The 17,443-nt window shown below is 39.1% G+C and overlaps 1 protein-coding gene across 1 annotated transcript; it reads left to right on the top strand.

Moving 5' to 3' along the window:
* The first annotated feature begins 15,765 nt into the window (after nt 1–15,765).
* LOC115668891 (protein LEAD-SENSITIVE 1-like) lies at nt 15,766–16,949 on the top strand. Its single transcript, XM_030590249.1, has 2 exons — nt 15,766–15,877; nt 16,480–16,949. Exons 1-2 carry the CDS (start codon nt 15,766–15,768, stop codon nt 16,947–16,949), a joined length of 582 nt encoding a protein of 193 aa, XP_030446109.1.
* The last annotated feature ends 494 nt before the right edge of the window (nt 16,950–17,443 follow it).

Here is a 17,443-nt window from a genome sequence, read left to right as displayed (position 1 = left end):
AAATTACCAAAACCAAACAAGCAAGACAACTCAAGCCAACGAACTCGAAATTCTATCAATTAAGCGAGAAACGGATATAAAAAGTCGAGTAAACAACTTTCTCAGCTAAGACTCGACTAATTTACACTTATTCATCAACATAAAGAATCCTACGCATCAACGAAAAGCTTACCCATAGCAGAACAGTAATTGTTATCCCCTGTACCAAGCAGCAGCGACCTTATTGTAAAATAAAGTTTTTTCAAAGTACTAAAACAACTTAAATTTGGCCGACCCAAAAGATAGCCCCAGGCAGACGAAAACCAGCGCCAAACATAGTAATCAGTAATCGGTTCCGGCATCGCACGCAAATCTTCAAAAATTCACTCCGACCAAACCGTAACTCTACAAATGTTCATTACTACATGATTTTGGAGCTAAACAACTCCTGGATCGAACCGGCAACCTCAGAATTCAAATAGATCCGAATTCACCACTTTAGCTACGAGAATTTCCTTCGATCGAAACGGATAAAGAGTTTGAATCGTTACCGGGCGCTACGAAACGAAGTTAAATCCGGCCCGTGGAGACTCAAAGCACGCAAGAAACCCTCCTTTTTTCTTTGTTGGTTGAACTCTCTTCTCTTTCTCTCTGGGTGCCGTTGCTTTGCTTTGCTTTGCTTTCTGCTCTTCAGGTTTCTCTGCAGGGAGTGGAAACTGGAAAGAGCCCGTTTTAAATGGGCTGGGCTGAGAGGGCTGATTTGGGTCTCTGGGCTTCCTTTTTTTTCTAAAGCCCAATCGTTACAGGCCCATCGGCAGATATATCTTCTCTCGTCCTCGAAATTCGACTGTCTGAACTTCAGTATAAAAATTTGGCGTCGGGAAATTCTATGGTTATTGAGAAAAGAAAAATTAACATCGGCTGATTTTAAAAAGGTAGTAATTGATAAATGTTAAAAAAAATGACTATGAAATTGTTAATTTTGCTATTGATTAAGGAAAACTACGAGATAATTATATATTCACGGGGTTAAGTACCCAAAGATAGGAAAAGAAAATTTACAATCGATTCACATTATTTATGATATTCCATGAAAATTTATAAAATGTCAGCGAGTTCAACCCTACGAGGCATCGATGTAAATTACAATATTTGAGAGATGATTACTAACTTGTCATTTACAATGACTTAATTACTGAGTGTTAATATATTCAAGTTACGATTACCGATTCTGTGGTCAAGCTACTGTTCAAAAAGGTAAGTTACTAGTCATAAGTGAAACCAAGTTACGACGATTAAAAATAATGACTTGTGTAAATCACAATAGTCAGAAATTGATTAAGTTGACATTAGTTTTATGTTGTTGAGATTTCGAGTTCCCGAATCTTGCGGATCTTTGTACACCATAGTTTGCGTTTTCAACCCTGTATTGTTATTACCATGTTCAATAAACTGTATACAGATTGAGCCTAGATTATTGTGCTTATGTTGTAAATTTGATCCAGCCTCCAATATACTCTTTGTAATTGTGCCTTTTATTCAGAAACAAAACAATGGGACATATCTTATCTGCAACATGAATAGCACCAAATGACACATGTTATTCATTCTGAATGGACAACTGAGCAGCTCTTTGCTTTAAACGACTCCACCAATAACCCAACCGTGTCTCAGAGCTCAAAAATCACTATGAGAACGGACAGAACCGCATGACACCTCCTGGGGGTTGATTGGGGACCGAATACAGCACGAACAAATTCACGACTGCAATAAAGATGAGCTTCTGCTCATGTTCAAATCCTGAACATGAACAGAATAAGAGCTCGGACTCTTGAAGAGCTGTGGATTTCTTTTGTATACCTTAGATTGCTGACAGAATCGAGAATTTGCCAAAACATTCTCTTAAAGAAAGTGCAATCACAATATCTCAGTTCACAAGCCGATGCACGTACTGATATAGTTCATGAATATTCCAAAGTACTAGCAAGAAAACACAAACGCCTAGTTACTGCTGGGTACAATTGAGATGAGATTTCACGGCCCAAAATTGATCTTGGGAAAAATGGGAAAATGTGGAGCAATAGACTTTGACCACATCACGCTAGTAGTTAATTCAAGCATCCCATGGTATTCTATTAGCATTGGCAGCTTCTCTTGATTCCAGTGCTTCCCTGACTTCAGTCATGGAAGGCCGCTTGTTAGGAGTCCTGCGGAGGCATCTTAATGCTGGCCGTGCTATTTGGAATGCAGAATCTATACAATAATTGTCCTCCAATCTAGAGTCCATTATGGTATTCAGTTTTCTTTTACTGGATAAGAGTGGTCTGACCCACTTCACTAAATGATGTTTCGATGCCAGACGGTTCCAATCTATTGCACTATAACCTATTAGTATCTCAGGCAATACGGTGCCAAAATGACATAGAGGTGCCCTGTAAAATCGAAGAGTTTTATATAACGTTGCAGCGAAGTGCCAAATATAACTTCTTGAAACACCCTATTATAGTCATAATTCAAGACTGCACATCCTTCAGCACTAAATCACCAAAAAGCACTTTACAATGGCAAATGTTTTATCGGATTACCAATCATTAGGTATTCAGGGGCAGCATAGCCTATGGTACCCACGATTCATGTTGAAACACATGACTCCCCCTCTTGGGGACCAGACTTCACCAATCAAAAGTCCGAGAGTTGGGCTGTGCAAGACTGCAGAAGAACCAGACAGTAAATTAGACTCGGTTTCCAGCCTAAATATAAATTGCAAACTCTCATGATTCTAGCAACAAACAATATGGGGATATCTAAAGCAGCTGGGGACCGGTTCATGCTGTCTCGTGTTCTGAACTTAATATCAAATCTAAGAAGAATGGATTTGCAATCAACCAAACACCTTTCATCCATCAAGCAGAGGGAAACGTAGGATCTCCACTTGCTATAATGACTCTTTTCTCCTGGTTAGAGGACACAATTCCAAGTCTTCTAAAGGAGAAACTAGGCATGTCTCTGTCATAATTATCCTCCTCCCAAGAACTTGACTAGACTGATGATAGAGTTCATATGAATTTTATGAAACAGGACAGTAACCATTATAAGGAGGATAAGATATCAACCGCATCTAGCAAAATATTTAAGTTTTGAAATCCCTGACTAATAGTTTCCTCTCAGGAACTGTGCAAGGAGGGCAGGCCTCTGGCAGCCCCGACCGCAATCTTGAGGCGTACATCCCATGGAAGATGAGCAGTGGAGCTCTCTGTACCAGAGTAATGGGCAGTGTAATAATGCTTAAATGCAAGTACATGTTCAAACTAGCTTGAATTTTGAAATCAGAACATTCGTCAACAATGACTATCAACTGATCAAGAAGATATGCTAAACAATTGGCATCTTTATGGAGACATTTCAGAAATTCACAGAGCGATTAGGCCACTTGCTTCTGAAAAGGTTCAAGCTGCCCTATGGTTTGAACTCATAAGCAAGAGCTAAATTTTCATCCTTTCGACAAAATCCCAGGAGTTTGGCAAAGTTACGGTGAGATAGCCTTACAAGAAACTGTATCTCCGTGCCCCAAACTCTGTTTTCAGGCTGGACCATAGTTCTGTGGCTATTTTCTTCTAAACGCCACCGCTCATATGCAGAAGGAAAGTTCTGCTTGAAGTTTGGCAAGGTTAGGGTGAGCTTTGTTGGGAATCGAGCACCGATTCCAGAAAAATAACCCAAACAAATGATCCTCACTAGCAGAATATAATAATAAAAGAACAGAATCGAAAGAACACACCAGAGAATTTGTTATCGAAGTTCACCCAAACCTGGGCTACATCTCCGCGTAGAGGCACTCTGCGAATCCACTAGACTTCGAAGAAAGTAGGAATACAATTATGATCTTCTCTCAAGATCGGAGCACAAAGAGATTGAGAACACTCACAAAGAAAAAACTCACTTTTTTCTTCTCTCTTTTCTTTTCTCTCTATTTTCTTCTCAGCGCTTGACGGCTAACTTCTATCAATAGCTGATACATAAAGCGTAGCTTTTAACCTAAAAGCAAAATTAATAGAAAAGACAAAAAAGCCCTTAATAACAATATTTGACTTCATCCTCCAACAATCTCCCACTTGAAGACAAATACACCCGATGCACCAAGCAACTTTGCATCCATCTACTTCAAAAGTTAGTAACCTGAACTTGTGTCTCTGCGATACTCCTCATCAATTAACATGGAGTAATACCAATGGTAGTAGTACAGAGAATAAGTTTCTCTCTGTCTACTACCTTGGTAAACATATCAGCTGGATTCTTCAAGCCATCAATCTTCTGTAACTTTAACTCATTATCTTTCAATGCTGACTTGATGAAATGATAACGCTTCTTGATATGTCTAGTTCTTGAGTGATAAGCTGCATTCTTTGCTAAGTGTACTGCACTTTGACTAGCACTCCACAGTGTGCTCACTGGCTGCTTTTGATGTAGCCCCTCCATGTAATCTTGTAACCACATGATTTCCTTGGAGGCTTCCGTGATCGCCATGTACTCTGCTTCTGTCGTCGATAGAGCCACTACTTTCTGTAGTTGAGATACCCAACTCACTGCTGTACCTGAAACTGTAAATACATATCCAGTGGTACTTTTACCACTATCTCGATCACCCGAATGATCTGCATCCACATAACCCTGCAGCTCTAGAGATGTCCCTCCATAACAAAGAGAGTAATTTGATGTACCTGCTAGATATCTCAATATCCATTTTACTGCATTCCAATGCTCTTTGCCCGGGTTCTGCAAATATCGACTCGCAACTCCCAGTGCCTGTGCAATGTCTGGTCTCGTGCTCACCATGGCATACATTAAACTTCCCACTGCTGATGCATATGGGATTGCCGCCATCTCATCTTTCAAAGCCTGAGTACTCGGACACATATCCTTAGAAAGTTTGAAGTGACTCGCTAGAGGAGTGGCAACTGGTTTTGCCTTATCCATGTTAAATCTCTTTAACACCTTCTTCACATAGTCTTCTTGCGACAACCACAATTTCTTATTTTTTCTGTCTCTGATGATTTTCATGCCTAAGATATTCTTGGCCTCTCCCAAGTCTTTCATAGCAAACTGCGATGCCAACATCTTCTTCACTTCTGCGATTTTCTTCATATTGGAACTAGCCACCAGCATGTCATCCACATACAAAGAGAGATATACGATATCACCATCGCTATACTTGTGAAAATAAACACAATGATCAGCTTCATAATGTGCAAAGCCTTTTTCTTCCATGAAACCATCAAACCTTAAGTACCATTGCCGCGGAGCTTGCTTCAAGCCATACAAGCTTTTCTTCAAGCGACATATCATGTGCTCTTTACCTTTGACCTCAAAACCTTTAGGTTGCGCCATGTATAACTCTTCATCTAGGTCCCCATGCAAAAACGCCATTTTCACATCCAACTGCTCGAGATGAAGATCCTCCACTGCAACTATACTCAGCAAAACTCTAATTGATGTCATCTTTACTACTGGTGAAAATATTTCGGAGTAGTCAATTCCTTCTTTCTGAGAAAAGCCCTTGACCACAAGTCTCGCTTTGTATCTGCTACTACCATCTACTTCATTTTTTATCCTGTACAACCACTTATTTAACAAAGCCTTTTTACCTGCAGGCAACTCTGTTAACTCCCAAGTTTTGTTCTGAAGTAACGAGCTCATCTCGTCTTTCATAGCATGCTTCCACTGCATGTGAGATGTGTCTTTCTTTGCCTCATCATAAGTCTCAGGTTCTCCCGAATCTGTATATAAGACATGGTTCATAACAATATTAGCTGATGGATAAAAAATTACCTTTGGCTTTCTAACTCGTGTAGACCTCCTCAAGATAGGTACTTCTAGGTCGTCAGTATGTTCTGGATCACCGCGTTCCTCTTGAAATCCCTGTTCATTGATAATAGGTTCATCTTGAACCTCCCCTTCAGGTACATTTTGATTTGTTGGAACTATTTTCACAGGTATTGTGTCCAGCTCAACATATTTTGGTTCTACTGCCTTCTGATGCTCCATCTGATGATCCTTGTACATCTTTTCTTCATGGAATACCACATTCCAACTGCGGATGACTTTGTTATTTTCATAATCCCAAAGCCTATAGCCATACTCATCGTTACCATATCCAATAAAGATGCACTTCTGGGATTTAGCATCAAGCTTCTTCCTATCCTCCCTATCAATAAGAGCATATGCAATACAACCAAAAACTTTTAAATATGAATAATCAATCTTTTTACCTGACCACTGCTCTTGCGGTATTTCTCCATCAAGCACACTAGATGGACTCCTATTAATCAGATAAACAGCTGCATCAACTATAGCGGCCCATAAGTGTAGCGGAAGACCCGCATGTAGCCTCATGCATCTCGCACGTTCCAGAATGGTTCTATTCATCCTCTCAGCTACACCATTCTCTTGAGGAGTTCTAGGAACAGTCTTCAACCCGTGTATACCTTCTCGGCTCAAGTATTCTGCAAATTCCTTACTCGTGTATTCACCACCATTATCAGATTTTAGAGCTTTAATTTGATAACCTATCTCTTTTTCTACCATGGCCTTCCACATTTTGAACATCCAGAATACTTCTGATTTTTCTCTGAGAGCATAGACCCAAGTCTTCCTTATTGCATCATCAATGAATGTGACAAAATATCTCTTACCACCATAAGAGAGTTTAAAAGCCGGTCCCCACACAACCGTATGAACCAACTCTAATTTTTTACCTTTATTCTGTCGCCCATTCAACTGAAAACTGACTGCCTTTTGTTTTCCATAAATGCAACTCTCACAGAAATCTAATTCAACTTTCTGCAAACCTGGAAGTAACTTCCTTGAGTGTAACTGTTTTACACCCTTTTCACCAAGATGTCCCAAACGATAATGCCAAAGAGTAGACAAATTACCTGTAGCCACTGTAGTTGCAACCATATCACTGATATTGTCTCCCTGGAGAACGTAAAGTGTACATGTACGTTTTCCCTTTGCTACTACTCTTGCCCCTGAGGTTATCTTCCACTCTACGCATCCAAAGGTTGTTACCAAACCTTCTTGATCAAGTTTACTAGTTGAGATTAGATTTTTCTTTAATTCTAGGATATGTCTAGTTTCGTGCAAAACTAGACGTCCTCCACCTGAGATGTTCACAATCACAGTTCCTTTTCCAACAATTGGACACATGTGGCCATTTCCCACAACCACTTGCCCAAAATCTCCACTGGCATAATCAGCAAATATGTCTCTTTGCGAGGTGCAATGGAAAGAAGCACCGGAGTCAATAAACCACTTGTCTGTCGTCAAGTCATACCCTGCAGATAAACACAAGTTCTCTAGCGAAGGTTCATCGCTAACCACATTAGCTCCTTGATTCTCATCCCGCTGCTTCTTTTTGTAGGCCTCACATTGAAACTTCCGATGTCCAGTCTGGTGACAAAACCAACACTCATCTTTTGCGACCTCTCTCTTTCCCCTTGACTGTGATCTATCGCGCCCGCTGAATTTTCCTCTGCTTTTACTTCTCCCACGGTTCTCCACTGCTAGTGCCGTGGAAGATGTAGATGGCGAAAAATTATTTCCACCTGAGACTTTTCTTCGCATCTCTTCATCCATGATACTACTCACAGCATCATCCAGAGTCAAATCATCCTTCATGGTGCTTGAAATTCCCTGCACTGCGGTGTTGTAGCTTTCTGGAAGAGAACATAAAAATAATAAAGCTTGAAGCTTCATATCCAGATTTATGCCTGCGGATTCCAACTGACCTGTGACTTGCGTGAAACTATTAATATGCTCTACTACGGAACCTCTATCAGATAACTTCATATTAACCAACTTCTTCAGCAAAAATACCTGATTTGATGTGGATGGCTTCTCATATATATTCATAAGAATATCCATGACTTCTTTTGCAGTTTTTGCTTTCGCGATGTGGTACCCTGTCTTTTTCATCAACCCTAGACGAATCGCACCTAATGCCTTTCGATCAAGAATTTTCCATCCTGATTCTGCTGTCGGATCCACTTCCGCTATTTCAGGTTTCCAACCCTCAAGTGGCGCATAAAGATCTTTCTGATAAAGATAATCCTCGATTTGGAGTTTCCACGATCCGAAATCCTGCCCGTCGAACTTATCGATCCTGATTTTATCTTCTGCCATATCGTTTGCTTTCAATCAAAAGTCACCGAAAAACCCCTCGATGTTCTCAATTAACCAACCAAGCTTTGATACCAGTTGTTGGGAATCGAGCATCGATTCCAGAAAAATAACCCAAACAAACGATCCTCACTAGCAGAATATAATAATAAAAGAACAGAATCGAAAGAACACACCAGAGAATTTGTTATCGAAGTTCACCCAAACCTGGGCTACATCTCCGTGCAGAGGCACTCTGCGAATCCACTAGACTTCGAAGAAAGTAGGAATACAATTATGATCTTCTCTCAAGATCGGAGCACAAAGAGATTGAGAACACTCACAAAGAAAAAACTCACTTTTTTCTTCTCTCTTTTCTTTTCTCTCTATTTTCTTCTCGCTTGACGGCTAACTTCTATCAATAGGCGATATATAAAGCGTAGCTTTTAACCTAAAAGCAAATTAAGAGAAAAGACAAAAAAGCCCTTAATAACAATATTTGGCTTCATCCTCCAACAAGCTTATCTGTTCTGCTCAAGAACTTTGTTTGCTTGTGCAAGTGATGTAGACTAATGTACAACGGTGTGATTGTGTTCTTTGGTGGACAAGAGCTTGTTCAATGGTGCATTTTGCTTGCTCAATTGAAATTCTTTTTCCAGAGATTTACATTGGTGTAGGATAGAAGGCTATGACATACAAGTAGCCTGATTATTGCACATCTCCCAGCTATAGTGATTGAAGCGTAATTGCACATTTGCTTATCCGTTTTTCGTAACTTCTGCTTTGTCTTGAATCTTCATGCTATTGATATTTTTTTCATGATCTTGAAGTCCTGCGTTGGCCTTAGACCCATTGATCGACAAGATTTGCCGGGTCTGACCTCTTTTTTTCACTCTAGTGGTACTGATCTTGACTAGCTGGCCTTTATTCCTCGTCCAAAATCCATTTCGCCCAAAAGTTGCAAGAAGCAGTACAATCTTTTAAAGTGAACAGTCAAACCTCTCCCATTTTCTATGGATTAGAGGCCCAAAAAGCAACGAGAATGTCCGATTTCAAACTCTCACTAGCCAACATAGCAGTCTGAAACCAACGACATCTGCTTTTATATATATGATTGTGAATGGCAATGACCGGACTACGATCAGGCCATAACTAAGCCTATCAGGCCACGACCAAAGATTTTAAACCAGGCACCCATTATTACCTATGATTTCGCCGGGTTCCATTGGAAAACATAGAGTTTGGCGGCGCGTGTTCAGGATTCACATCCAGCCTAAAGAAAGGTTTTAGCCTAAGCTTGCCAATGATTCGAATATGCTACGAGTCCTATGGACATGGAGAGAGAGAGAGAGAGAGAGAGAGAGAGAGAGAGAGAGAGAGAGAGAGAGAGAGAGAGAGAGAGTGGACTTGCTCGGGCTCAAAGAATTCTTACCTGGGCCTGGCCCAACTCTGCCTGACCCAACTATCCGAAGGGCCAATGGGCCTCCAAGATGGCATGAACATGTCAAGTAGATAATTTTCACGTGTTTACAATTTTTATTGATTCTCGTTTTGTTGAGATATGGAAAATAAGTAAACCTGTCAAAATGATTCAGAAACTCATTTCTTAAACCATATTTCATGTGTTAGTTATATTCAGTAAATGGGTTATAAATGGATTTATGATGGTAAAGCCCAAAATAATATGGGTGTTAAATAGATTCACAACTTACTTAGACCGAACCCACCTCTATGACTCTCTTTACCCTCTCTCGTCCTCACTCAATCTTGCCCTCGCTTACTTCGTTCTCGGCACCTCAATTTCGGTATGAATTTTCCTAAATTTGGTTAAATATAAATATAGAAGTGTTTCATTGATATGGGCCAGGTTAGGTATTAGTCACTAGATTTGTATTGCATGGAAAATGAGTCAATTTTGGTAGGACCACTTTTACCCGACCCGACCCAACCCACCAGTTTGACGGGTCTAGCAAAGCCTACGAGAATAACTTAATTTAATTACATTGATGCCTACAACTAGGCAATAAAGCCAATGGAATATATTCTACGGTTAATACCATGAAAAATCCCAAACTTGTACACCCGTGACAATTTTACTCAAAACTAATTTTTTTTATCACAAAAAACCCTAAACTAACAATTTGAGGTGAGCATGGTTCCAGGGTAGAACCTATAACCTGATAACCTGACTAGTGGGAACTTATAAGTTCCAAGTTTCAAGGTATGTAGGGTTAGTTCCAGATTCCAAAAAGTTGGAAAACTTGTTTTGATGAGTAGAACCTGGAACCTTAAACCTTAGACAAGTTTTTTGTATTTTTTCTTGATCTATGTCTGCGCGTGATCCTGTAGTGTTTCATGACATTAGATTATTCGTGTATAATTTGGAACCACTAGTCTGACCTTTCATTTTATGACTCGTTAATTTTTCATATTTTGTGTCTCTAAATATAAATTGTAGACAATGGACCGTAGCAGCAAGTGATGGTCATTAAAGGTAATGATTCACTGCAATTATTTCAATTAATAATACGAGATAAAACCTGGATAGACCTTGGAACCCGTGACGGGGGTAAGTTTCGTGTTTCAAGGTATATAGGGTAGGTTCCAGGTTAAAAAAAATGAGAAACCTTTTCCCATGGGTATGTTCCAAATTCCAGGTGGAACCTGTACGGAACTTGGAACTACTCGCCCCTACAAACTAATACACCCCTAATTCAAACCCCTCGTCTTTGAGTCGATGCAATTAGAATGGAATCCGCAGGCAAAAGCATAGGTATTTATGAACGAAATTAACACCACAGAGTTCTCTTCTCATTGGACAAACGATACCCAAAGTTTTCAACGCACGTCACTAGGTGCCACGAGTATAGAAAATTTAATTATTATGTGGATCCAATGCAGACATATCATAAGTGTACATGTCTTCAAATCAAATAAGGTATCCGAGTATGTGATCCCACTTTATAATTTTTTTTAGGATTAATATCATAAAAAATCCCAAACTATGCATACAGCGATACATATATCTCGAACTCTTTTATGTCACTAAAAACCATGAACTTGCCCATTGTAACACAAATACTTCAAACCTTTTTTGTGTCATAAAAAATCCCAAACTTATACAAGTGTGACAAATGTACCCCGAATGGAACTAAAATAAAGGGTATATATATCACACATGTATAAGTTTAAGTTTTTTCTTGACACAAAAAAAAAATTGGGGGTATTTGTGTTACAATGGGCAAGTTTAGAGGTTCAAGTGACACAAAAAAAAAGTTTGGGATATTTGTGTCACGGAGAGAATAATTTGAGGTGTTATGTGGCATTTGCCCGTTTTTTTATTATACTCCTTTAAGTACATAAACGAGACTAGTATTTAAAAGGGATAAGTATAACAAAAGTTCTAAAATTGTCGCGAGAGTGAGATCGAGTCCTAAAACTTTCAAAAAGCACAATCAAATCATAAAACTTGTCAAGTTGGTACGATCAAGCCCTCTCGTTAGGTCCTTCAAACTTGGCTAACGGAAAATGCTGTCGTAATGTTTTATTTTCTCACTCCTAAGTGGAGTTAGAGTTAACCGAAGCACTAAAACGACGCCATTTTGATCCGAATCCTAATTTTTACACCAAATTTAATTAAATTGGGTTAAAAAATCCAATGATTTTTCCAAAAAAAAAGACAAACTAAAAAAAAGCTAAATTAAAAAAAACACACACACACACACAAAAAAAACCGACGCAAAGAGGATCAGGCCCTCCGCCTGTGTAGCAACGAAATTGGAGGATTTTTCTAATTGTGATTGTAATTCTTTAGGCAGCGACATTCCTGTATTTCTCATCTGCAAGTTTGCTGCAATGACGACCCATGAGAGACCGGCATCGAACGTAAACGTCTTCTCGCACAGCTTGAGGAGGATGCAACGGAAATTTATATGTTCGTGACGACATCCCAACCACATCGGAGGGATGAAAAAGGGCTTCTTGACCTTGGGGACCACCGCTTTGACATTGAGATTTTGCCGATGTGGTTGGGTAGAAGTTGGAAATCTATGCTGGTGATAATGCAGGAGATTGACAACCGCCCGATGTGTTGGGGACCAACACCGCAAAGTTGGAAATCAATGCTGGTGATAATGCAGGAGACTTTGCCGGATCAGTGTCGGCTGGAATATTTAAAGATTCAAAATAAAGGGTAGGGATTTTCTACGGCTAGAAAAATAGCAAATTGATCAATATATGCTCCTAGGTTAGTTAGAGACCTCGCACCAAAATTGACTCGTTGGTGATTGAAGAGAGAATGAAAATGAAGGAACTTTGGTGCATTAAGTGATTTAAATTAAACTTTAGTGCTCTAATTACAAATCTCAATAAAATTAAGAGATCACAAGTGAAACTTACTTAATATGGAGCCATTTCATATCAGGTAGCTCCATAGAATTGGAACTTTTTTTTATACTTATGTTAGGTGTTTGTACTTTGGCTGATATAAGACAACTGCTAGAGTCATCTGTCTCGGTGAAACGGCAAGGCAATTATTATAATATGTCCTCACATTTTACACAATCTTATAAAAACTTTATTGTAATTTCTAAACAGTAGCTCATGCTCGATATCAATTTTCTCATTAAAAAGTTAAAGTATGGGGCCGCCAATATTTCACTATTTTGACGTGAATTCCTCTATATTACATTAATATAGTAACGTAAGTAAAAAAAAAAAGTTAACGGATAATCAGAATACAACCATATCAAATCTTACAAAGTTGGGAAAAATAATTCACTTTAAGCATTGATAAACACAAAATATATTAGGGTTAATACCACCAAAAACCCCAAGCTAGTATACTTGTGACAAATTTACCCCAAACTAATTTTTTGACCATAAAAAATCATATACTGGTACACTTGCGACAAATTTACCATATGATAATTTCCGTTAAATTTTATCGTCAAATCGTTATACTTGATTACATGTGGTAGTTAACGGGTATACCAATTTAGGGTTTTACCCTCCATTTATCACAGGTATACTAATTTGTAGTTTTTCATGATATTAATCTATTTTAACGGAAACTAACAGAGGGTAAATTTGTCACAAATGTACCAGTTTTGGATTTTTGGTGATTAAAAAATTAATTTAGGATAAATTTGTCATAGATGTATCAATTTGGGGTTTATAGTGGTTAAAAAATTAGTTTTTGGTAAATTTGTCACAAGTATTCAGTTTGAAAATTCGTACTCTACATATGTGGGCTGGTTGATTGACAGTTTATTCGACGATCCTGATTTGGAAGGATTCTAAGAAAAGATTGAAAGCGACGACTATTTGTGCCCATCATCATGCATCAAAAGGCCATCGCTTGGATCCAACCGCATGTTTCTCCATTTTCTTCTTTCCCAACAATAAGAGGGCACGAGATCAATTTACACGTGAAACCAAAACTCACACTCACACCACCTCTCTTAAATGAGTTGTGTGCAATTGCCTACGTTCGCTGTTAAAGCCTTTTTAATCTTTAGGATTAATACCATAAAAAATCTTAAATTTTATGATAATTTTACCTCAAATTAATTTGTAATCACCAAAACTCGTCGAACCCGGTATACTGTTTAGTTTCGTTAAATTTTCTTCGTAAAATTGCTGAGTTTGATGACTCGTGATAATTAATAGGTATACCATTTTGGAGTTTTACCCCTTTATTTGTCACAAGTTTATTAATTTGTGATTTTTCATGGTATTAATCCAATTTAATAAAGGGTAAATTTGTCACAAATTTGTCAATTTAGGGTTTTTGGTGGTTAAAAAATTAATTTATAGTAAATTTGTCATAGATGTACTGGGTTTGAGATTTTTTATGGTTAAAAAATTAGTTTTTGGTAAATTTATCACAAATGTTTGGTTTGAAAATCCGTACTCTACATATGTGGGCGGGTTGATTGATTGATCGGGATCAGTTTATTCGACGACCCTGATTTGGAAGGATTCTAAGAAAAGATTGAAAGCGACGACTGTTTGTCCCCGTCATCATGCATCAAAAGACCATCGCTTGGATCCAACCGCATGTTTCTCCATTTTCTTCTTTCCCAACAATAAGAGGGCACGAGATCAATTTACACGTGAAACCAAAACTCACACTCACACCACCTCTCTTAAATGAGTTGTGTGCATTTACGTACGTTCGCTGTTAAAGCCTTTTTAATCTTTAGGATTAATACCATGAAAAATCTTAAATTTTATGATAATTTTACCTCAAATTAATTTTTTAATCACCAAAGACTGTCGAACTGGTATACCTGTTTAGTTTCCATTAAATTTTACTGTAAAATTGCTGAGTTTGATGATCCGTGATAATTAATAGGTATACCATTTTGGAGTTTTACCCCTTTATTTGTCACAAGTTTGTTAATTTGTGATTTTTCATGGTATTAATCCAATTTAATAGAGGGTAAATTTGTCACAAGTATAACGATTTGAGATTTTTTATGATAAAAAAATTAGTTTTGGTAAAGTTGTCACATGTGTACAAATTTGGTGTTTTTTATGATCAAAACATTAATTTGAGGTAAATTTATTACATGTGTACCAATTTAGAGTTTTTCGTGTTATTAACCATAATCTTTACCTATGTGTTATTACCCACATTTGCTATGGTGTTCATGGACAGAGACGTCTTGCGACTAGTCGTGGTCCCAGCCCTTTTTCAATACGCGATCTCCCCAAGTTCTTCGTCTCCTTTAGCTTTTTTTTGTCCATTTCAATCTGCAAGCCGTCGACCAAAAAAAGCAAAAAATAAATTTATCAAAACATTAATTTGAAGTAAATTTATCACATGTGTATCAATTTGGAGTTTTTCGTGTTATTAATCATAATCTTTACCTATGTGTTATTACCCACATTTGCTATGGTGTTCATGGACAGAGACGTCTTGCGACTAGTCGTGGTCCCAGCCCTTTTTCAATACGCGATCTCCCCAAGTTCTTCGTCTCCTTTAGCTTTTTTTTGTCCATTTCAATCTGCAAGCCGTCGACCAAAAAAAGCAAAAAATAAATTTATCAAAACATTAATTTGAAGTAAATTTATCACATGTGTATCAATTTGGAGTTTTTCGTGTTATTAATCATAATCTTTACCTATGTGTTATTACCCACATTTGCTATGGTGTTCATGGACAGAGACGTCTTGCGACTAGTCGTGGTCCCAGCCCTTTTTCAATACGCGATCTCCCCAAGTTCTTCGTCTCCTTTAGCTTTTTTTTGTCCATTTCAATCTGCGAGCCGTCGACCAAAAAAAACAAAAAATAAAAATCTACAAGCCATTATAAATCCACCTCTGGCCTCGCTCAAGGTCCCCAAGTTGGCAAGTCCCCCGTCTTTCTCCCCGTGGGAAATCCATCTCTCCCCCCCTCTCTCTCCCTCTCATCACCAAACCATACCCAAGGCACCCTTGCATTCAAGCCCACGCAGTATCGATCGAGAATTGCCTTCTTTAGCTGCTTCAAATCCTTTTGTAGTCGCGATCAAGAAAAGCCCCGTCCTTCTCCTGTTCGGTTTCGCTCTTTTTGGGCGTGTCGAAGCTAATCCAAAACCAGCCCAAAGCACATAAGTGCAAGAGAGTAGAGGAGGACCGGAAATGGCGGCTCGGATTATCAGCAAGGTGTTCCCAGTTGTGGTAACAGAGGAAGAGCTTGAGCCCGGGGATCACGTTTATACGTATCGGCGGTACGGGGTGTACACGCACCACGGTGAGCGATTCCTCCTCTTCTTTCTTTTCCATTAGCAGCAGAGCGGTATCATTTTTTCCGTGACATGGTTATGGGAAGTGGCTCGACCAAAGTATGCTTTCTTCTTATGTTCCACAACATGGTTTTGTGATCAGGCTCTGTTTTTGTTATAATCTCACCAGGCTCTGGTTTTGTTATAATTTTCGGCCTGCATGGCCTACATCTGCTTGATAGATCATTTCAGCATGATATCTTGCCGTTTTCTTCTTTTCATTTCGAGGGGGTTCGATTATTATCATTTATAATGACAATAAGGTAGCCTCTGTTTCCCTCTGTTTCTGTGGAAAGAGAGAGCTGCCATGGCGTTAGAAAGAAGATAAACAGATTGGCGATTACTAGACACTTTTTGCTCTTGATCAAAATGATTCGAGTCAAATTCATAAAACCAATCTCTCCTAAACGCACCTGGAAATGAAAAAAGTGATGAGAAGCCAAGCACCGATGCTTTTTCTTGACAATTCATGCTATTGATATCAAACGATAGAAAATTGTACGATTCACATTGTTTTGCTCTCATCGTTTCGTATTGCTATAAGCCTAATCAAGCTTTGCCATTATACTAGGAATTTACATTGGAGAGGGCACCGTGATTCACTTCACGAGAACAGGAGTCGACGCGACATGTCTCGATTGCTTCCGGCGAGAAGGCGAGAAGCTCCATTCCCTCCGCTCATATGCATATGGGCGGTCACTACTGAGGTTTATGTTCACAAAAAGGGGCACTTGCACGACCTTACCCGATACAAGATTGCCTCAGGAAGTCGTGAACACGGCTCGCGAGCTTCATGAGCGAGGCGGTTTCGGCGAGTACGACCTCTTAAATAACAATTGTGAGCATTTCGCCACGTTTTGCCGGACTGGCGTTCGAGAAAGTACACAGACGGCATGGATCAGTTCTTGTGAGCGGAAGATCGAGAAAGCCAAAGCATGGGCCTTGAAGCTTCTCAGAGAATTAAGCTCGAGTGACCCTAAAATTCGTGGAGAATTAAGCATGGGCATCGAGAGTAAAAGCTCGATCGCTGAGCAGGCTTGAGCCGCTCAACAAAATCCTTAAGCTCGGAGAACAGGGCCGGTTCCGGCCAAATCACGGCAGCTCTCGCTTACTCTCTCTCTCTCTCTCTCTCTCTCTCTCTCTCACATGCCCCCACACACAAACATACAAAATAAGCCTAGCTACTTTAGACGTCACTTCCTTACGGCCCAGATGGTCCCTTGGACTGATAGACATGGCGCAGACTAAGTCATGATGAAGTGACAAATGCAGTACACACAACAGACCCAAAAGTGCTGCAACAATCCCCATCAAATCCATAGGGATGAAATATTATTGTCTCTATAAAGTTATAAAATCTAAGTAAAGAGCATTTATAGACAAAGTAAGTCAGAGAAATGTCATGCCGGATAAATATCGAGCAAAAGAGTTCAATGTTTCTCCAAGAATCCAATTCAGATGTCGCTGTGATTCAATTCAAGCTTGTAGTAGGGCCGGTCCAGCAGATTAGAAAGTTATTTTACTTATCCATGAAG

This window comes from Syzygium oleosum, unplaced genomic scaffold (assembly GCF_021117445.2).
Source record: "Syzygium oleosum isolate NSW1041296 unplaced genomic scaffold, Sole_v2.1 Sole_v2.06, whole genome shotgun sequence".
Taxonomy (NCBI): Eukaryota; Viridiplantae; Streptophyta; class Magnoliopsida; order Myrtales; family Myrtaceae; genus Syzygium; species Syzygium oleosum.
This window is presented reverse-complemented; position numbering and strand designations above follow the sequence as displayed.

Bases quoted from the DNA above. Each gene is read 5' to 3' on its own strand.
- LOC115668891 (XM_030590249.1), top strand. From the start codon at position 15,766: ATGGCGGCTCGGATTATCAGCAAGGTGTTCCCAGTTGTGGTAACAGAG. The intron at 15,878-16,479 runs GTGAGCGATTCC...CCATTATACTAG, and splicing joins CGGGGTGTACACGCACCACG to GAATTTACATTGGAGAGGGC.